Below are 22,027 nucleotides of genomic sequence, written 5' to 3' on the forward strand. Positions count from 1 at the left end.
TCATTCAGACAAACCTGTCCAGGTTTCAAATAAAAGGATGCTTTTCACAACTTTCAAACTCACCCTGGGATCTCTAAGCCAAGCTGTGTTCTTGTTTGTTCATAAACACGGCCCTAAACTAATTGACCAGTATTAGATGTAGTTAAAGTGCCCTTATAGTGACTATTGAACTGAGATTTCTGGTGATTATTTAGAGAAAATAATTCTGAATCCCTACACTGCCATTTATAGACTTACAATCTGGGTAAAACAGCTAATCACTGTGTGCTCTCTAGTATTTTCTCAAAGTTGATATTGCATAGTATGCTACAGTATTTAAAACGGCAATATTAACTCATTTTTTTAGTAGCTTAATATGTTTATGCTAGTTACCCCCTTTCTAAAGCCAGGGTGTTTTTCCTCAATGGCATCTTAAGTTAGTAAAAAGAGAGCAGGAAAAGCAGTTACTAAATTTGGAAGCTTTTTTCCTTATCTCATTGAAATAATGTTTGTCAGTCATATGTTGATATGGAACTAAAAGTTTCACTTTTAATATGTCGCTGTCCATGTTTGTGTGTCCTTGCATTCTCTGGGAATGTTAGCTAACTTGTTCTGAAAACTGCCAAGAATAACTAGTGGATTTGTTAACACTTCGGTTCTTGTGTCCAAAGAAACAATTAGATTTCTAGTAGTTCACTTTGGTAGATAAGTGAAGTTTGCTGGATACCGGTTAACCATTCCTAGGAGCAGCATCCCGCAGGTGGAGGGCTGCTCCAGCCCCATGCAGCGGGCAGCCAAAGCTGAGAGTCAGTCCCAGCAGCAACCCTCTGTATGGGGGCCAGAAGTTGGCAGCCCCACAGGCTGAGGGCTGCTCCAACTGTGCTGGAGTGGCCCCGCCCCCGGGGTCCTGCTCATTCGGCTAACCCATTAAACATTAGGATAACCTAACAGTTAACTGATTTATTGGGATTTTACATTCCTAAAGTGCACCACAGCTCAAAGCCAAGTAACTGAAATGTAGAACCTAATGGTCATCTTTCTAAAATGATGGTTTTTATTTTGTCACAAGGAAGGTTTTCACCTTTAATTTATATATATGAAATGTACTGTACAAGACTACAGAGATGGTAGCCTTCACTGTCACTCATTTTGTATTTGTACTTTTCTGAATGGGAGTTATATTTGATCCCTTTTCTTAAAAATGTGTCTTTTTAGGTGTTGCAGTTAACAGTTGCTTTGGCTAACAAAAAGGGAGTGGTTGTGCTCTGCTTGGTGACAGTAGTGGGATTCTGGGGTTTAATCCTAGCACTGGCATTTGGCGGCTCTGCAACCCACACCTCTGTCTGCCTCCATCAGTCAAGTGGAAATATTCCCAATCTCTTGACAATGTTGTCAGTAGGACTGCCAACCCTCTAAGTTGGACCAGAACTCGCAGTTCAAAAAACTTTGGTGAACTCTGATCAGCACCGCGGGTGCAGTGGGGCTCAGGTAGGCTCCCTGCAGTTCTTGGAAGCAGCTAGTGTGTCCCTCTGACTCGTAGGCACAGGAGTGGCCAGAAGGCTCTGCATACTGCCCCCTCTTCAAGCGGCCTTTCTGCCACTCCCATTGGCCAGGAACCGTGACCAATGGGGAGCTGCAGGAGTAGCGCCTGCAGGCAAGGGCAGCACACAGAGCCTCCTGGGCGCACCTGCACCTAAGTGCCTGCTTCTGGGAGCCACCTGAGGTATGAACTGCTCAGAGCCTGTATCCTAACCCTCCATCCCAGCCTTGAGCCCTCTCCCACATTCCATTCACTTCCAGAGCCCATAACCCCACCTGCACCCAAACTCTCTGCCCCAGCCCAGAGCCCCTTATGCACTCCAAACCTCTATCCCCACCCCCACACCAGATCCCACCCCCCCCCAGCTGTAACCCTCACCCCCCACAGCTCAACTTCCTGCCCCAGCCTGGAGCTCCTATCTGTACCCCAAACTTTCATCCCTGGCCTCCACCTCAGAGCCTGCACTCCCAGCAAGAGTCCGCACCCCTGCCGCAGCCTGGTGCAAATGAGTGACTGAAGGTGGGGGAGAGCAAGTGGCAAAGGGCGGGGGCAGAGCCTTGGAGAAGGGGTGGGGCAGAGACTGAGAAGTGTGTGTAGTCTTCTGCGATCAGAAAGCTGGCAATCTTCATTGTGGTGTTTGTAAAATCACTTACGATTTTTGTAGGGTTTTCACAGCAACTTTCATCCAAACTGTTCATTTTACATTGTTACATTCATCAGGCCAATGGGGAGAGGGACTCTGGCGCCCTTTCCGTTTCGTAGAATTAGATAATTTCCTAATGGCTACCAGAGCAAGCTAGTTTAGCATTCTGTTTCAACTCTGTATCCATGCTAGGGGACAGGCTGATTTTCTTTCCATTTGTGGGCTTGAACTTTGTTACAAGTACAAATCATGATCATAACTAAATCCTTCGTTCCTTTGTAGTACAAAAAATACCAGAAGGCGGCTTTTGCCACAGCAAGATGCCTCTTTGTAACGATCACAACTTGCTGCTAGTTATTTGCATGCAAAAAGAGAGCATCTAAAAGCATGGCTTAGCAATAGTGTTCACGTGCACTGAAGTGCTGTCTTCTGGCTTATGCAGTATTGAATCTAGAAAACCAGTCTAACCCTTTCATGCATTATCCTCTAGGAGTATCTTTTGAACTCTTCAGGTTACTGGGCTACTACATTTGTGCATAGGGAAATATTTGTGGAGCAGGGCCTGGCTTATGTCCTTCCTCCCTGCTCTCACAAGATGTGGGGTTGCCCTCTGAGCAAAGCCTGAAGGTTTTAAGGTAAATATAGTTTCCTGTATTTTAGCTCTAGTTGTTTTCCATTGTCTATAGTGCTACTAATGTCCCCAGAGCTCCCAAACCTGTAGGGAAACATTTTAACCTGCCTGGGCACTTATTAATGGATTTAAAGTAGCTATTCTTTTGTAAAGGATTTTCACCAGCCAAATATAGCAAGAAAGTGGGGAATTAATAAACATCTGCAAACTGGACACTGTTTCCATGGGCTTGAACAAAGACATTAACTGAATGTCACATTATAAAGCCAGACTGTATCTAACACCTCATTTTTACATCAGAATCTAAGTACAGGACTCTTCCTGTCCACTTAATTAGCCCAATTAGCACCGTTACAGTTAGCAGGTACATTCCCTCTTCTTTTTCTGTATAATTTCTGGGTTCCTGTTATCCCTCTCCAGCTCATCTGAGGAAGTAGGTTTTTCCCACAAAAGCCCAGGATACTAATATATTGCTGTTAAAACTTCTAATAATGCCATGGGTAGAAGAAGAGAGCTATCACTTCTCTCTCTCTCTCTTTCTTTTAATGAAACTGATATTGGAGTGGAACTTTCACTTATAAATTATAATACAGATTCTCAGTTGTGAAGAAATCCTGAAGGAACACTCTACTTCAGACTAGAAACCTCAATTTGACAAACGGCTGTACAAAAAGACTTTAGGTTTGGGGAAACAGATGGGTTCAGTACAAATAGGATGCTCTGTGTTAGAACAGAAATAGAATTCTTCCACATGTAGAGAAGACAAATATGGGAATTATTATAGTTACAGTTGTGTGAGTTCAGACAAGGGCAAAAAAATGGAGGGATAGGAGGGAGTAGATTGATGGGAAGGCTTTTTCCACTTATTATTATTTTAAATAGAAAGTATGGCTCTGAAGTGTTGTCAATTTTGAATACTTGATCATTGGCACTTACTCTGGATTTGTCAGTCTCAGAGTTGCATAATGAAGCTTACGATTTTTCTTTTTGATGTTTCTCCCAGGTACGGTGTTTGCACTGTGCGCGTGTACCATTTGGGAAAGAATGATGAATTATTAGACTGTTCCATATCAAGAAATCTGACAGATTCTTGACACGATTTCAATCTTTTGGCTGACATGCAAACAGATTTTTTTAACTGTGTTGTATTCGCTTATAAATTTTCCGTTCAAATATGTCATGAAAAAAATCCATGTAACAGTTCAAAGATGGCTAGGTAATAAATTTCACTTTGGAGTTCATTTGATATGTAATCCCTTAGCCTGGCTGACTTGAAGAGGATTTTTTAATTAAAGGTATTCCTAGCATCCTTTTATATAATTTCTTTGAAGCTCTTTCTGCCAAACCATTTCTTAGGGTTAGTGCAGCCCTTGGGCTATTCAAAAACAGAACAATTCTTTTGAATTGCTGGCAACTTACAGCAACTCTGTTTAGAACTAAAGGTAAGTCAGAACTAAGGTTTCTATCTCTGTTCTTTCTAGAACTTTTTGATATATGGAAAATGCTTAAAGAAACAACCTGTGACGACATATTATTTTAAGTGGGAGGACCTTCAACTTATTTTCACATTGGTTGTTTTAAAGTGATATCATTATGGAAGACGGGTTAGGCAAAAAAAGGAATCAAGCAAAAAGTCTCATAAAGTTACAAGAAGAGCATTTCAGAGTATGTAATTGAGTCTTTTCTTTTTGAGGACTTTATTTTTGCATAGTGTTAATTAGTGTAGGATGCCCAGGTGCTTGGAGCTGTCAGTAATGTGTAAAACCAAGTAAATTAAGCAACAAGGGATTTTATGCACACAATGGATATAAATATCTAGGAGAATTTGCCTCAAACTGAGTTATTTTTCAGATAATTTGAAATAAGTATGGAAAGATATCCAGTCTTGAGGTGATGGGCTGATAAACTGCCTTATAAGTGGGGATCAAGAAATTGTGCCTTGCAGGATTGGGCCTTGGATGGCCAATTTGTAATTAAGCCATTATTTTAAAAGTAATTCTGTTTCAAGATGATTTGTTGCTTGTACAACAACAAAAGAGAAACAGTGTCCTAGAATTCATTTTTCCCCCTTTATTTCCTAGTTTACTGGGAAAACACAGTATAAAGTACAGGAGTCCTAAGCAGAAACTAGTCTAGTAGCGAAAATAATGCTGCCTTATTGGGTCATTCAACATTGTAACAAATAGTACAAAGTACTTTGGGGGATAGAGTCAGAGCACCAGTCACACTTCTAACCGCAAACATACCTCTCTGGTTCACCTTGATAATGTGTTTTATTTGGGGGAGAAGGCAGCAGAGGGAGAGTTTTTAAAATCTTGTATTCCCCTGAAAATTATTTATTTCCTGTGGGCGTAGGGAAGAACTTTATATAGCAGCATTCTACATGAGAAAATTTTGAGTAGACTAGGGATGTAAAATAATTTAAAATGTAACCGTGTAACCCCAACAGATCCTAGTAGTTACACTCGCGGCAGGCTCTGCAGCATATAGCTTATATATAAACTTTAAAGCTTAAGCTTAATACTGCAAAGCCTGCAGCAAATGCTCCCGGGGTGGAGGTGGCAGCCCCTGCCGACCCCGCTCTCAGGAAGCAGCCAGCCTGTAACCTGGATGGGCCCAATAATGTAGGGAAAACAAGAAGGTTCTGGTAGCTAAATATGCAGCTGATAATTTTAAAAAAATCGTCAAATGTAAATGTTCTTTTTCTATCCAAGTGGGTTTTAATATTTCAGAAAATGAGATATCCAGGTTTTAATTGTACATTTTAGATGCTATGGTGTCTGCTATACAGGTTATTTTCTCTATAAATTGTATTGAGAGCTTTCTTAGTGCTTAAAACTAGAGCTGAGGTTACCATTAAATGCAACGTAATGAAAAGAGATTGTTAAAATCTGTTTTTTAAAATGTTGCCCAAATTATTTTTTTTAAATAATTTTCTAATTATTATTTTGCTATAGATGCATTTCCCCTGGGATTTTATCAGCCATTGACTTTAAAGAAGTTTGCATTTCTCTTCATACTGTTTTGTTCTAACCACTTCAGGTTTCTGCACTACTGATTTTTATTTGCCATGATTCAAGTACATGGTCATGACCTTTGGTCTTTTCAGTTGAAGTAATATTTTCAATATTGACAATTCTGTTTAATCAAGGAACTCTCCATAGCTTTCTGGAATTCCTAATTTTGGCTCAGAGGTTTCTGTTGCATGGCAATCCATAATATCAAAAACACATCATGATGCATTTTTTTCAGTGGCATTTAAGTCTCTCGGTTAGAGCCAGAACTGAGAGTTAAGGACTCCTAGATTCTGTTCCTCAATGCCATTGGCTTATTGTGCTGTGTCTGGAGAGTCACTGAGGCACAAAAGGGTTAACTTTTCATCTGTAAAATGGGTTTAATAAAATAATTGGTGTACATGGATATTACATGACCTGTTACAGTATTTGAATCCCAGACAGTGAGCACTCAAGACAACATAAACATATTTTAATTTGATTCCGTGAGAGCGGGAAAGTCAGTCATCTAATCTAATTATTTGGGCATCCTTCTAGTGAAAGATTTAACTTTGTCCACTGACAAGTGGTTTCAATGTTCACATAGAAAGGTTTTGTCGTCAAAAGTGCTTGGCTCCTTCAGACACTCAGAGGCTTAATAGTAAGGTTACTCATTTGGCCAGGTTTTGTGATTGCTAAGAGAAGCAATTTCGCAGAGTAAGAAACTCAATTCTGTAAGTATAGTGAATCTGAATCCAAGCAGCACAATCAGCTTTTGGACAATAATGATCTGCTGGAACATAATTCATTGGACTGTGCTTCACCGTAGTGGGCCTTAGACATAAGAACATAAGAGAACATAAGAAGGGCCATACTGGATCAGATCAAAGTTTCATCTAGCCCAGTATCCTGTCTTCTGACAGTGACCAATGCCAGATGCTCCAAAGGAAGTGAATAGCACAGGTAATTGTCATGTGATCCCTCCCCCTGACACCCATTTTCAGCCTCTGACGAACAGAAGCTAGGGACACCATTCCTACCCATCCTGGCTAATAACCATTGATGGACCTAACCTGCATGAGTTTATCTAGTTCTTTTTTGAACCCTGTAAAGATCAGGACTTTAACAACATCCTCTGGCAAGGAGTTCCACAGGTTGATTGTGTGCCTGCCTTAGGCAATGAGGACTCTCAGAGTTAAATTAAATTTTTGTTTCTCTGAAACTTAATCTCACCAGCATGTTGGCTGGCAATGGGTAACTGATGAAGGGCAGGCTTCTGTCGGATCTCAATAAGAATTATCCCAAATCTCTGTAAGCTCCTTCAGAATAAAAGGAGCTGTATTTTTAGGCTTTGGTGTCCACTTGTAAAACTTAACTCCTATGTTCCTGGATCCAAAAAGCTTATGCTACAAGCATCCTCCTCCTGAAACACAAAGTGGTGAAGACAGCTTTATGGTTACGTCCTTGTGTCCTGTTTGAAGTGAGAGCTTAATTTTGTGTGTGGGGGGGGAACTCTGGTTCATACTTCACCTTCTAAGCAATCATGACCACAGTAAAATTTAACACCATTCAATGAAAGCATTCTCGGTGCATATGGTTTTAGGAAACTAATAGGAATGGCTTAATTTCTCTAAAGTTATCATATTTGAAATGGTTAATTTAGGGTCTTTATCAAGGATTTATATGCTCAGTTTTCACTTTCTGTCTTGGATATTTCCAAAAAAATTGTGCACTTATTACAAATTCTTAGAAGAGGAGACAGTACAGTCTATCTTGGTGGAACAAATGAGCAGAGGCGTTTCCTTTATGGGGGGGAAAAAAAAAGCTTTCTGAAAAGACTTATGTTCTGATGAAAGCAGTCCCTGACACAGTGTTTTCAAAATTATCTCTTGCTTTGGAGAGCTCTAATGGAATTACTTTGGATATTTATCACTGTAAAGCCTGTGAATGTGATGCATTACATACATAGTCTCTTCCTGTACCTTACTCTGATGCCCATTATTCGGGTTAAAATAAAACATCTGTCAGAACCAGTTACGTCAGGGCTGGGCAAGATGTGGCTCGGGGGCCGGATCCGGCCTGCCTAACACTTTGATCCAGACTGCATCTGGCTGCTTTATTTATATCCTGCTGCCCGTGACACCGAATTTCCAGGCGGTGGCTCAGGTAGCAGGATCCTATTAAAATGGCTCTCGGCTTTTAGCTTGGCACTACCCTAGAAGGGGCCAGAGCCATGAGTCTTTTAAATAGCTGCAGCAATCCCAGCCGACTGCCAGGCAATGCGGTAGCGAAAGGGCCGGGAGCCGTGAGTCCATTTCTGTGTTTCCAATTCAAAGCTCCTTGCCCCAGACTACTGGGGGGGGGGGGGGGAAGAGGGAGGAATTGTCCCCAGCCACACCCCTTCCGCCCCTTCTGGGGGTGGAGCCGGCCCATGACCACATAACAAAATTCTTTAAATAGCCCCCTCCCATGAATATTACTGCCCACCCCCAGGTTAACTGTTGGTATGCAATAGCCTGTTAATCTCCATTGTCTCCTTGTCATGTTGGTCAGTTCTGATAGTTGAGTCCTCAGCTCACCTAAGAAACGATCATAGGACAGCAGAGGAGGAGGGTGAAATACCGATCTTTTCTTCTACCTTGAACCAGTATCTTTTGCATTGGTGCTTAGATCTGGATTTTTTTGAATACTTATGCCCCAAAGGGTCAGTGTAAAAACAAATGGCTATTACCATTAGTCTCATAGAACCATAGAGCTGGAAGAGACCTTAGAAGGCCATCAAGTCCAGTCCCCTGCCCAAGGTAGGACCAATCCCAATTAAATCAACCCAGCCAGGGCTTTGTCAAGCCGAGACTTTAACACCTCTAGGGATGGAGACTCCACTACTTCCCTAGGGAACCCATTCCAGTGCTTCACCACTCTCCTAGGGAAATAGTTTTTCCTAATATCCAACCTGGACCTCTCCCACCACAACTTGAGACCATTGCTCCTTGTTCTGCCATCTGTCACTACTATGAACAGCCTCTCTCCGTCCTCTTTGGAACCTCCCTTCAGGAAGTTGAAGGCTGCTACCAAATCCCCTGTTCTGTGGGGTCTGTTTGCTTCAGTTTCTGTTCACCAGTTACTGATTTTTCTAACTCTAAATATTTGAACGTCCGTTAATCATGCACACAACTTTTATGGAAACCTCCTATGATCAGCCTTGTTTAAAGTTTTTTTAAACTCGTCATGGATTGCCACTGAGCACATGGGAATTACATGCGTGTAATTAAAAACTATATTTAGTTCCATCTTAACTAGTATGTAATTCTTATCCTTGTCAGAGGTGGTCTTTTATTAGCGTGTACAGTATGATATTGTCTAAAGCACAAAGGAGGTTTTAGAAAATCTGAATACATTTAAATCCATAATCTGATGCTTCATTCATATTAACATAAGGAGTGTGATTGTTAGACCATTTTTATTTTGTTTCATATGCTTTAATTTCAGCTTAGGCAATTCCTTATGAAATATTATTTATAAACATAAAATGTATAGCAGAAGGTATCTCGTCAAGAAAGATTAAAATTAAATTTCTGGTAACTCATGTATATCTCTCTTTCTGTGTATTTTCAATGATCACATGCACAGAAAAATATAAATCTGAATTACATTTTTATTAAGAATGCAGATTAGTATTTTTATCCTTTAACAGATTGCAAGTAGGTATTCTAGGCACTCTTTTTCTAATGGAACAGTTGGATTGTGAAACTGTTCTTTTTATAAAACCTTTATTAAATACATCTTGTATTTTTGTTCTATGGGCTACAATTATTTAAGAAGAAATTAACTTTTAGATGAAAAATACGAATATGCTGCAATTTGAGCCATTTGTAACTTCAAAGCAAACGTTGGCCAAACAAAGGTTAAACATTGGTTTATATGTATGTGTCAGTGTTCGCACTTTTCAGATTTGCAGGTTTCAGTTCTTCTGTGAGAAATCATCATTGTGTAAGATTAACGTTACAGCATCGCAGTGCTTTGGAAGACTAAGCTAAAACACATGCTCTGTTTTTGCAGGAGAAATAGAATTATTGAAACAATTATGAATGTTTATATTGTATGGGAAGGGAAAGGAGATTTGTTTCTTTTGAAGAAAATAGGTATGAAGCATTTTAAAGATAGTTCCTGAGCATTGTCCTCTGTGCCTTCCAATGTAAAAGTATCAGAAATACCCCACATAATTTAGTCTGTGGCTATACTTAAGGAGACTTATATTTTTCTTCAGTATCATAGGTGTGCTATGGTGGTTTGTAGGAAAATAAAACTAACCGATTCTTGCTTGCAACCTAAATTACACCTAAAATAGCAGGGAAGGACAGAGGATAAAGAAGAGAGGGTGTAGTAAGGCAGGGGTTACACACAATGGAATTTCAGGAGGTATGTTATTGACCGAATGTGTGTGTGTGTGTGTGTGTGTGTGTGTGTGTGTGTGTGTGTGTGTATATATATATATTTTTTTTAAAGTGCATAAAACTTAATATAAAAAATTGAGCCTTGGGACGGTTGGGGAGTTACAGTTAATTCTCTTTTTTTAAAAATGCTTCTCATTATCTTAGGTTGGAACAAGATATTAAAAAGTTAAAGGCTGACCTGCAGGCAAGCAGGCAAATTGAACAGGAGCTGCGTAGTCAGATCAGTTCTCTGACTAGCACGGAGCGGGGAATTCGAACTGAAATTGGACAGCTCCGACAAGAAAATGAGCTGCTTCAGAACAAGTATGTTTTGCTACAGAACTGTGTATAGAGTATGAACTTGGGCAATTGCAGCATGTTTTGTTTTATTAACGGCTGGCAGCATACTAACCTGGACTCTGGGGAAATCCTGTTTACCTTGCTATCTCTCTGATGGTCCCATCACTCAAATCTAGAAGAGTAGAGAGCAGAGCTTGTCCCTGTATCTTCAAGGAATCTAATTGAATAATCATAGAGCAGTTTTATTAGTAAGTAGAAATGTAGCTTTCCAAGTGTAGCCTAATCGTTTTCAATTCTAGTTGAAGGAGACACATTTCTTAGACTCCTAGTGAAATTGGTAATGTCTTTCCAACTGCCCTCTATTTTTCAATATAAAGTAAGTTTTAAAAAAAAACATGTTCAATCAAGAAGTCAAGCTTTTATACTATTCAAAATTGGCCATCATATAAACATTTCTTGTCCTCACCTTAAAGGTATTTCATGCTCTCTGCAAGCAATACAGGGCACATGAGAATTAGATTTAATAAATTAATATAGGTTTCCAAAGAATTAAAAGACTTAATTTTGCCTTTCTCCTTTTAAACTTAAAATTACATTGGAAATATATGTACAGAAATGTCTTAAGAGATTGCTTTAAAGGTCATATAATTCATTTTATTCCCTCTTTTTTGTAGTAACCTCTTAGAAGTCTGAAAACTTCTCCATACAGATATCTCTATCCAATAAGAATTTTCCTCCTATTTTTTCCCCCAATGGTGATGACATCAAACAGACCTTTTTCTTCCTTGACTTTTTTACTGATATCATGCATCTATTCAAGTTAATGGGCATTTTTCATTGACAAGATTGGCAGCAGCACCCCATTCACGAAGTTGTAATAACAACCAAATACATGGTTGCCACTTTCAGCACCGCCATTGTAAAAAATTATTCTAAACTCCCCTGCCAATAGGAGTTTAGAATCTTCATGATCCTGCCAGAAGGCACAGAGCACCTCCTAGAACAGGACCAATGTATAGCGCCCTGCTTGGACACAAAATGTGTATCCTCATCCATATCCATACCTGCAAAAATGAGCTGCATTTTTGGAGGATATTGGAGGATTTTCAGGGCTTTACCAATGTATACTGCTGCAGAGACCATGGAGGCTGTCCTCGGCACTGTGGCATTAATTGCCTTGTGATTCTTGGCGTGTCATTTCATTGTTTTGGTAAAGGGCTATCTTGTTTTTAAAAGACCGTTTGACATCTGGAAGCACTGTGCAGTAGGTCCAGAAAGACTAATTTGGGGCCTAACCGATAGAAGAACCTTTTTACACTTTAAAAAAAATTACCCAAATCTATTTTAAAAGCATATGCTTATTACTCCTCAGATTACACAATGCTGTACAAATGAAACAAAAAGACAAGCAAACTATCAGCCAGTTGGAGAAAAAACTGAAAGCAGAGCAAGAGGCACGAACCTTTGTAGAAAAACAGTTGCTGGAGGAAAAGAAAAGGAAGAAGTTGGAAGAAGCAACTGCTGCACGTGCTGTTGCATTTGCTGCTGCTACCAGGTACTTACCTTTATTTTAGTCACCGTTTTGCAGCAACTGAAAAGGCTTCACATCATTATCTAGTCCACTTGCAAAAGCAAGGTACTGTCCATTGGTAGTCAGGTATTAAAGAGACACCATCAACGTAAAGATCTCACTTTGTGTGCTCTTTCAGCCATGGGTAAAGCTGTAAGTGGTGTCTAAGGCCCCAAACCTGCAACTGGTTTGCACAGCAGTCCCGTGCAAATACATGGAGCATGAAATCAGTGAGGCGCTATATAAGCATGGGCTTCACCCATGTAAAACGACTTGCAAGCTTGGGGCCAGAGATTCTACAATTGCAAGATTAAAGGGCAAAATATTTTCCCTGATGTATTTGCTTCATTTACATTGATGCATTGGACACCTCTTGTGTGTGAGCTTTTTTAAAGTTCCCTCTGAATACACAGTTTGCCCTGTCAGTTGTGGCCCCTTTCACACAGCAAAAGGGAAGAGAAATGCATAATTAAAAATAAAAAACTGTCATGCGACAAAAGATTGCCAGGGACTTGGCATGAGACCTATGATGATGGATGTAAAAATGACTCTCTTAGCTATTTTTAAATTACCAGATTTCTTGTTGACGGTGCCCCTTTAAGTTGTAAAACATAACAGACTTGCTAAATTAACACTATATTTCCTTTATTTGAAGGGGCTTTCTTTTATTTTAGGGTTTTTATAGTTCTTTGAAAGTAAGACTATTTCTGTGTTTTTGTAAATTGATTCTGAAAAAAATTAAAATATTTAAATAAACACCAATGTGTTTTCACTTATTTTGATCTTAGTATGTTTTCCTTTGGCAGAATGCTATCATAATGACTATCTCTCTTTTTATAAGAACTTGGTTTTGTATTTAAAAAGTAATTCAATATTGACCTTTGGCATATGTTAGAGTATTTAATAGGGCTTTTACCTTCAGGAAAAAAAATGCAAAGGTAATTGTTGCACGCATTCAAGAAAGCACTGTTGCTCAGAGGTTCAGTGGTGCACTACTTGTGCTCCCATTAGGTTTTGAAGAAGTAACTTGCTAAATAGAACTAGTCTCTAGCTTGCTGAAGTGTGGGGTGGAATAGATAATGCCCAAAGCAATTAACTGCAACTGCAGGGGCTACTCCATCTTCATTGAAAATGTGTTGTGTAGTGATCTGTCATGCAGGGAAGAAAAGTGGTGGCATTTTGTCAGGTTCTTTGAGATGGGCTAAAAGTAAATATTTGATCACTTAGGACTTTTTCTCTTTGGGCTAGTGGCAGTTGAGTGAGTCACTAAGATGATGCACTTAGTCTATGAAGGTCCAATCCTGCAGGGCTCACTGAAGGATTTATGTGCTCAGCATTGGGTTATGTTGTCATGGGAGATGCCAACGGTATCATATCACCATTTGCCGCCATGAATGGTATCGATAGCATCTCGGAGAGCGGCCACCTGGTCTGCTCCAAGATTCTCCTTTCAGGTAGCAAGAAAGAAGCTAGTGAAACGGTTCAGGGCAGCCCTGAAAGATCTTTGGCACAAGGCTTTTTAGAGGAAAAAGGCAAATCTGGGGAACTCCTCAGTAAGATCTTTGCCTTAATTTAAATTGCTTGCACTTTCATGAGCTGCTAGCACAAAATTATAAGTTTGTGCCATAAAACAAAATCATACATTTCAGCAACAGTGTTGTTATTCTGATGACTACCCAGTAGACCTGTCTTCATGAATTCAAGTGTCCAGAAATAAATCACTTTGTGTGCTGTATAAGTACATGAAAATGGGTATCCTAAAATCCTTCTCACAATAACGGAGACTTTCATCTCTAACACAAAGCTAACAATTTAATGGGTGAAATACAATTTTTAGACAAAACAGTTATATTAGTGTCCTATCTGTAATTTCTCTTCACCCGTACTAGGAAACAACCTTTAAAGTCTGTTTTTCATTATTCTGGAGAATCAAAATATCTAAGGCTTGAAAACAAGTCCTGTTAATGATATATTGTAGAATATAGTTGAGTTATAGCTATTGTCACTGAAATGCCTTTTTTTTTCTTTTCTACATAAAGAGGAAATTTGCGGGGAGCTGATTTCATTTTGTTGGTAGAAGGAAGTCAAATGTATATCATGATACAGAATCTTAGTTTATATAATTTTTTGCATAAAAGCATTGGGAGGGAAATGTTTCTCATGTAGTTGTGGATGCTAAATTAGCATCCTGCTATAGTAAATTCACAGGATGGTGATTCCTGATAAATATTTATGCTTTATATTGATCAGTTTCATGCAGAGTCATTGTACTACCTGTGTCATGTGCATCCCTTTAAAAAAAAAAAAAAAGTGTGTGTGTGTGTGTGTGTGTGTGTGTGTGTGTGTGTGTGTGTGTGTGAGAGAGGGGGGGTCCCTACCTGTTCTGCGTGGATATGAAAGACCCTAAAGTACTTTTTACATGAACCAAGGTTTGCCCTAGAAATTATGGCCAAAATTTCTTCGTTACCTCAGACCTCCACTGTTGTACCCAAGGTGTCATGTTCAGGCTGGTTACCATCCTTCATCCCAGAGTTGGATGCATTTTGGTGATGTGACCAGATAAATAGTTGGAAAGCATTTGAGATTTCCAAATGAAAGGCACTGCTGAATCCATTAAGGCCCCCAATATCTCAAATACTAATTCCTGCTTTTTCTCTTCTCCAGAACATACAAATGTCTCAAACTTCTTTGTTTCAGGCATAATCTTGGCTAATGATTTTTCATCCTTTTGTCTTACTTTCATGAAGGAAAGTCTGTCATTTAAAAAAACATTATTCTCCTTTCTAATTTTATTCAGCAATATTCATAGTAACGTGACTGATCTGAACCTTTCAGGGACACTAACAGAAGAGTTGCCTTTGTTTCACTCCCTTTTATGATAACACTTCCTTCACAGAGGAGAATGCACTGAAACTTTACGAAATCGTATCAGAGAGCTGGAGACAGAATGCAAGAAGCTAACAATTGACATAAAGCTGAAAGAAGACCAGATACGAGAACTAGAAATGAAAGTTCAGGTAATGAGAAGGCACTCTGGGCTCAGACTTGCAGCGTGTTGAGTGCTTCAACCCTCAGTGTAGTTGGTGAACCTTCCTAGCACAATTGAACCTTTCAGATGTGTTGTGCCCATCTAACATTAGGGTTTGGGGGTGAAGAAGATTAGTAATAGTTTCTTACCCTCCTCACCACCTCGTTATGTACTTGTAGATTCTCTCCTCCCTCAAACCAGCTAATTCAGGTAAGCTAACTCAAAATGCTAACCCTCTATGCCCCTGTGTAGGAATACATTGTCAGCCCTGGCACCCTTGTAAGATTCTTCTTCCCAGTTAAGGAATAAGTTTGCCTGCACAACACCTTCTAACTGACATGAAATAACTTTTGGTAAAAGTGAAAAAGCTGAAAGGAACAGACTGAGTTGATTTCAAACTTTGAAAGCACCCTATGAGGCTACATCTGTCCATGAGCCTACCTGGTATTTCTGTTTTTACGGTCAATGGTTTGCCATTGAAATGTCTTCCTCTCCCCTGTTGCTGCTTGAAAGTCCCACACAAACCAAAACTAATTATATGAAGGGAAAGCAGCGAAACTGTGCTGATTACATACAGTACAGCCAAAGCAAAACTGAAATAATATTTTATTCTTTAATTTTTTGTTGCACTCGTTTATCTGGCTTGTAACAAGGCTAAGTAAAAAGATTCAAATGAGTGAGGTTTTTCCTTTAAAACACATGCTTCTCAGGGCACAGTCAGATAGTGAATTGAGAATTTGTATGTCAGATGCTTAACTTTGATATATGGTTTGTTTAGTTTTTTTTACTATATTCTATCTTCTGACACATTCTTTAATCTTCAAGATCTGACTGTGAGCTTTTTCCAGGTTGCACATATAATGTTTGTTTTAAAAAGCAGGTAGTTGTTTAAATGATTAAAGATCTCAAAAACATGAGCTATGAAGGAAGGCTGAAAGAACTGGGCTTGTTTAGTTTGGTAAAGAGAAGACTGAGAGGGGACATGAGAGCAGTTTTTAAGTATCTAAAAGGGTGTTACATGGAGGAGGGAGAAAAATTGTTCTCCTTGAGGACAGGACAAGAAGCAAGGGACTTAAATTGCAGCAAGGGAGGTTTAGGTTAGACATTAGGGAAAAATTTCCTACCTGCCAGGGTGGTTAAACACTGGAATAAACTGCCTAGGGAGGTTGTGGAATCTCCTTCACTGGAGATATTTAAGAGCAGGTTTAGCCTCCATTCATTAGCCAGGATGGGTAGGAATGGTGTCCCTAGCCTCTGTTTCTCTGGAGGTGGGTGATGGGAGGGATCACGTGAGGATTACCTGTTGTGATCCCTCCGTCTGGGGCATCTGGTATTGGCCACTGTCAGCAGACAGGACACTGGACTAGATGGACCTTTGGTCTGACCCGGTCTGGCCGTTCTTATGTTTAGGTTAGTTAGGCCTATGTCAGGGATGATCTGGACGGTGCTTGGTGCCATGAATGCAGGGGACTGAACTTGATCTCTCGAGGTCCCTTCTAGTTCTAGTGTTCTATGAAGCTACCCACAATGACTGGTTTGTGGGGGGAGGGTTATGTTTCAAACTGTTGCTTCTGTAGAAGTTTTGTTGTTGCCTCAGCACTTCAGAATTTCTCCTCTGTTTTTTCTTACCCACCAATTTCTCTGTTTAAAACGCTAGGTTTTTTAATACCAGCTTTTTTAAAAAATTGTGAAATTTTAATATTTGTATTTCCAGCCTTATTGATTGGTTGTCTTTGTGCAAAGTAATTATTTTTTTCTTGTATTTGATTTTTGGACTTGTGAAATAATTACAAAGCCCAGATCACTTCCTGGCTGAATTTACATCTTGATTCTTCCTGAGCAACTGAAATGGCTCAACGTACCATGTTTACTCATTAAAAAAAAATCTCAGAGGGGTAGCCATGTTAGTCTGTAACTTTATATATAAAATCTTGGTTTCTGTTATTTCCACTCCAATTCATTTGAAGTGGGTTTTACCCACTGAAGTTCATGGTTCTGTACCTTTTGGTTAGTCTCTAAGGTGCTGCAGAACTACTCCTTGTTTTTATATTTACCCAGTGTCACTTTAAACCACTGGTTCTCAAACTTCTCAACTATTGTAGCCCTTTCAGGAGTTTGATTTGTCCTGTGTACCCCAAATTTCGTCTCACTTAAACAGTTTTACAAAATCACACCTAAAAATACAAGTGTCACAGCCACACTATTACTGAAAAATTGCTGACTTTCTTGTTTACCACATAATTATAAAATAAATCAATTGGAATGTAAATATTGTGCTTACATTTGAGTGTGTAGTAGTATATCGAGCAGTATGAACTAGTCATCCAATGCTTTTTCTTTAGCCTGTTGTAAAACTAGGCAAAAATCTAGATGTGTTGATGTACCCCCTGGAGCCTCTGCATACTCCTAGAGGCACGTTTCCCAGGGTGAGAACCACTGATTTAAGCTGGCAATAGTGGGAGCCGATCTTTTGGTGCCCATTTAGCTACATTGACTAAAATAACAATCTAAAGTCCTTTATATAAAATTCCATTGGGGGATTCTGTTTTTCCATCCCAAACCTGGTTCTTCATGTTCCACAGTGAGCGACTCAGCTCTCCCACTGGCACTTCCAGGGTGGAAATGAGCTCCAGAGAGGTTTTTCTCACATCGCTGCAGTCTGCTTGTATAGTATTATTCACTTGGACAAAGCCATGTGTAATTAAGAACAGTATAATATCACAGGCAGTAATTACCTACCATTCGACAGCGCACTAGGCTCAGTGGTGTGCTAGGACGTGGGGGAGGGAGAAAGACCTGGCTATACATCTCCTGCTTAAAGTCCATATGAATAGCATTTTTGTCTTAATTACTTTGATAGGAACTGCGGAAATACAAGGAAAATGAGAAGGATACTGAGGTGTTAATGTCAGCACTTTCAGCCATGCAAGATAAAACACAGCACTTAGAGAACAGCCTGAGTGCAGAGACAAGAATCAAGTTGGATCTGTTCTCTGCATTAGGAGATGCAAAACGGCAGCTGGAGATTGCCCAAGGTAAATGCAGTCGTTTCATTCACCTACTATTTATTATGAGCTGAAACATTAGAAAATACATTGTCAGGATTACTCTGGCCTATCTGTAGGGCTGGATTGAATGTTCTAAAGGATTCACCTAATTCCCCCTACTGTTGACTCAAAGACAATAAAATCCTTGGTTACTGGTGCTTGTTAGTGGGAGCTGGATGAATACGTTCCTCATACAGTAGAAATCTATCTCCAACCAGAACAACAAAAAGCTTTAAAAAAGTTCTATGCAATGTAGTGGTTCCCAGATACTAGAGAGAGTGTGGGTGAGCTAATATCCTTTACTGGTGCCACTTCTGTTGGTGAGAGAGACACGCCTTTGAGCCACACACAGCTCTTCAGGTCTCTGCAAGAAGTCGTCACCCTGCCTTGCAGAGCTCAGTGTGACTCGAAAGCTCATCTCCCTCATGAGCAGAAGTTGCTTCAAGCTCACCCACCTTGTGTGTCTTTTTTTTTTTTTTTAAGGGTATTTAGTCAATTACTTTAATTCCTCTTAATTATTTTGTGGAAAATATTCTCTAGTTATTGGGGCAGGGGGAGGAGTCCACCATGATACCTTTGAGGAGTGGGGAAGAACAGACCAAGTGATGGGCAACTTATGCAAGGGAGTGTGCTGCATGAGTGGCCTTCCTCCATCCCAGGGGGCTGCACAATTGTCGTAGCCAAGACGGTCTCCCCGGAGACGGTGATTTTGCTCCCTGTGCTTGTGTATCTAGGATTTGCCAGGTGCGTACACTGAACCGTAGCAGCGCTTTGTACGCAATGGGAGCGCCCGGCTCCCAGTCACTGCTGCGTGCAGTCAACACGCACCTCACTTCACTTGCCCTGGCTTTACCCACGTGTCAGAAACTATGTGGCTGGACCCAGCAGAATCTGGGTATCCTATGCGTGAGCAATGGTAAACACAATGTCTCATGGGCCACACGTAGAACCCTGGTTGCCCACCACTGACAGACTGTTTGAGATGTGTCTAGTTGTAGTCTGCCACTGTAGCCAGCAGAGGGAGCAAAACGTCAACTAACCAGCCCATTCCAAGACCTGTACTAATAGCTACTTGACTCTTACCGTGCAAACAAGGAAGCAAAAATGTATAAGATTTTTCATGTAACATTCATCAGAGCATCCCTGCAGAAACTTATTTGCTTCCAGCAATACTTTTTGACGAGTCAAGTAGATATTTTTTGGGTTTCTTTCATTGTGGGGTGGTTTTATGAGTGGTTTTTTGGGAGAAGGTGGGGATGGGCTGGGGTTATAGTCAGAATATTCTAAACCTAAAATAGGTAAAGCAATATCTTCACATTTTTCAGAGGAATTTATTTAAAAAAATGGAGAATGAAAATAGGAACCTTTTAAAAATAAAAAGTAAACGACTGTCTTAATAGTAGACAGTCTTATTCCATCTGGGTGCTAGTGAACTGCAAGCTGCCAAAGTGTAGACATCAAGATAAATAACATTTGTTTTGAAAATGTCTGCTACTGATGCTAATAGTTTAAAATTTGGCAGTAGCTATGAAGGAGTACAAGCCTGCATTAACTTTGTTCAGTGTTAATAAACCAGTTCTTGTGTGGATGGTCTAGTTGGTGTTAGGGCCCTGAATTTCCTTTGATTGTTTTGCTTGATCGGTTTAAGTCTCCGCTTTTCTCAAACTATAGTCTATGGGTTGCCAGGGGTAGATGAAAATGTGCTGCTTGTTCTAAGTGACACTCTTTGCTCTTCCAGGGCAAATTATTCAGAAAGACCAGGAAATCAAGGACCTAAAACAGAGGATAGCAGAAGTGATGGCAGTGATGCCCAGCATAACATACAGTGCAGCCACCAGCACCCTGAGTCCCGTTTCCCCACATTATTCTTCCAAATTTGTGGAGACCAGCCCTTCTGGACTTGACCCCAATGCCTCTGTTTATCAACCCTTGAAAAAATGAATGCCAACTTCCTTTTTGCCCAACAATTTTGTCAGACCGAAGGCATCGCACAGGAGTGTCTCTTGCAGTCAAGATGAAATTGTATTGTGTGAGACTGTATTTGTCATTTAAACAGAAAGGGGGAAAAGAACATCAATATTTGGCTAGAACTGCCCATCGGTTTTTCCTGTAAATTTTTAGAAAACCTCACAGAACTTTGCAATTTATTTTTCTTGGCCAATGCATTAAAAACAACTCTTGGTTTTCAAGTAGCCAATTTTTGCCTTTTTATGTACTCTTGCATGGTTTCCTCTTGAAAAACACAGGGCTTTGCTTGATTCTGAACCCTTTCTTTTTTAATAATCAACCTAAAATTGCAAATCAAAGTCATAAAGGTACGATGATGAAAATTCTTCCGTTTTTAGAGTGAAAGGGTTAAATAATCTAACAAAGCCTTGATTTATAGCTGTATTAAATAAAGGTACGTGATGTTGCAGAAAATAATTTGATTTCCCCTGAAAGGACCAAACAAATTTAAGGGGCATCATTTAAGGGAAAGAGTAAGTAACGAGAATAGATGATGTGATGGTGGTCGTTGTGTGAAATATAAATATTCCCATTGGTGTGTTTAGTCATTGAGAATTGCTAACAGTCTTGTTCACAGTGCCTTGGGAGAAGACAATTTCAAGAGGAAACTTGATAGTTTAAACTATTTTTCCCCCTTCACTGTCATCTAGCTTATAGATCAAGCTCATTACAGAGTCTACTGCAAATTGTTCACGGTAATTTGGATGTTCATTACAATCCACGGTTACATCTTCTGTTTATTTTGATACAAAATCAGCAGTGTTCTGTAACTTGCCTTGATTGTAATGCATCAGAGAAGGCACAATATTAATATAGGAAGCGTTATTGTGAAGGCGGAACTGTGCAATGTACTGTATACAAAAGACTGTAAAGCTGGCTAATAAAAGCTGCAGTTCTGGGTTTTTATTTTATTCAGCTGTGATTTATATTTACAACAACTTGTATTTGACCACTTAAATGGAATTGAATATTTCTCAGCTGTTGTGCCAAGGAGTTTTAAAGAGTTTTAAAAAGCAACTCATAAATTGCACAAAGATTTAAGTTCAAATGTATATTATACATTGGTAGAAAGTGTTTGCACTGGCAACTTTTGAAGTGTTTTTTGGGGGGAGGGATGGGAAGCAAAATTGTATTGGAAACTAGCAAAATGACAAACCAAACATGATTTTGCAAACCTGCAGTGGACTCTGGAAGGACAAAGTTCTTCTTTTAAAAAAAAAATTAAAGGTTTCATGTTAATTGGAATGTTTGCCTCATTTAAAAAATGAAGTAGGACAAGAAAATCAATACAATAGAAGTATTAAAGATTCATCATTTTAATCACAGATATTCTTTTGGGATAAAACTTCTAGCTTTAGCCAGCTGTGCATGTTGCTGTCATTTGCATTTTTGAATCATCTTGTGTAATTGTCACCATACAAGTGTTACTCAGAAATGTCATAGGTTTTCATCTTTGTGCAAAACATGAAATATTGTCACTGACTTTGTGTTGAGGTTCCCCTATTTTGCTGCCTTTTGGGCACTACTTTCGTTAAATACTTGGTCTTGGCTGCATTATTTTTTCTGTGGGGTTTACAAAGAATAAACATTTTCTTGCAGATAAAAAAAGAAACTTTGCTTTTTTAACTGACATGATTTGCCTAATATAAGGAATGCATTTTATTTAAAGAGTTCTCTTAAATTGATAATTAATCTTTTTGCACATTATTTCTCTGGCACTCCAGGTAAGAATTCATCTGTGCAGTATGACTTCACGCTTATGAAGCAGAAAGAAGAGCAGATATCCCTGGTACGCTGTATAAACCCAGCATGTCACTTTTGTGTGTGGAGGGTTTTTAATCATTATCTCTTTAGAA

General features: G+C 39.5%; 1 protein-coding gene across 1 annotated transcript in view; it reads left to right on the forward strand.

Moving 5' to 3' along the window:
• Nucleotides 1–21,783, forward strand: part of MACO1 (macoilin 1) — a 52,598-nt gene extending 30,815 nt beyond the window's left edge. Inside the window, exons 7-11 of the mRNA XM_075908991.1 lie at nt 10,385–10,543; nt 11,892–12,074; nt 14,986–15,106; nt 17,978–18,152; nt 19,903–21,783. Of these exons, the coding sequence (XP_075765106.1) occupies nt 10,385–10,543; nt 11,892–12,074; nt 14,986–15,106; nt 17,978–18,152; nt 19,903–20,105 (841 nt within the window). The 3' untranslated portion in view covers nt 20,106–21,783. The remainder of the gene's footprint in view (nt 1–10,384; nt 10,544–11,891; nt 12,075–14,985; nt 15,107–17,977; nt 18,153–19,902) is intronic.
• The last annotated feature ends 244 nt before the right edge of the window (nt 21,784–22,027 follow it).

Source organism: Pelodiscus sinensis, chromosome 25 (assembly GCF_049634645.1).
Source record: "Pelodiscus sinensis isolate JC-2024 chromosome 25, ASM4963464v1, whole genome shotgun sequence".
In the NCBI taxonomy this organism is placed as follows: Eukaryota; Metazoa; Chordata; order Testudines; family Trionychidae; genus Pelodiscus; species Pelodiscus sinensis.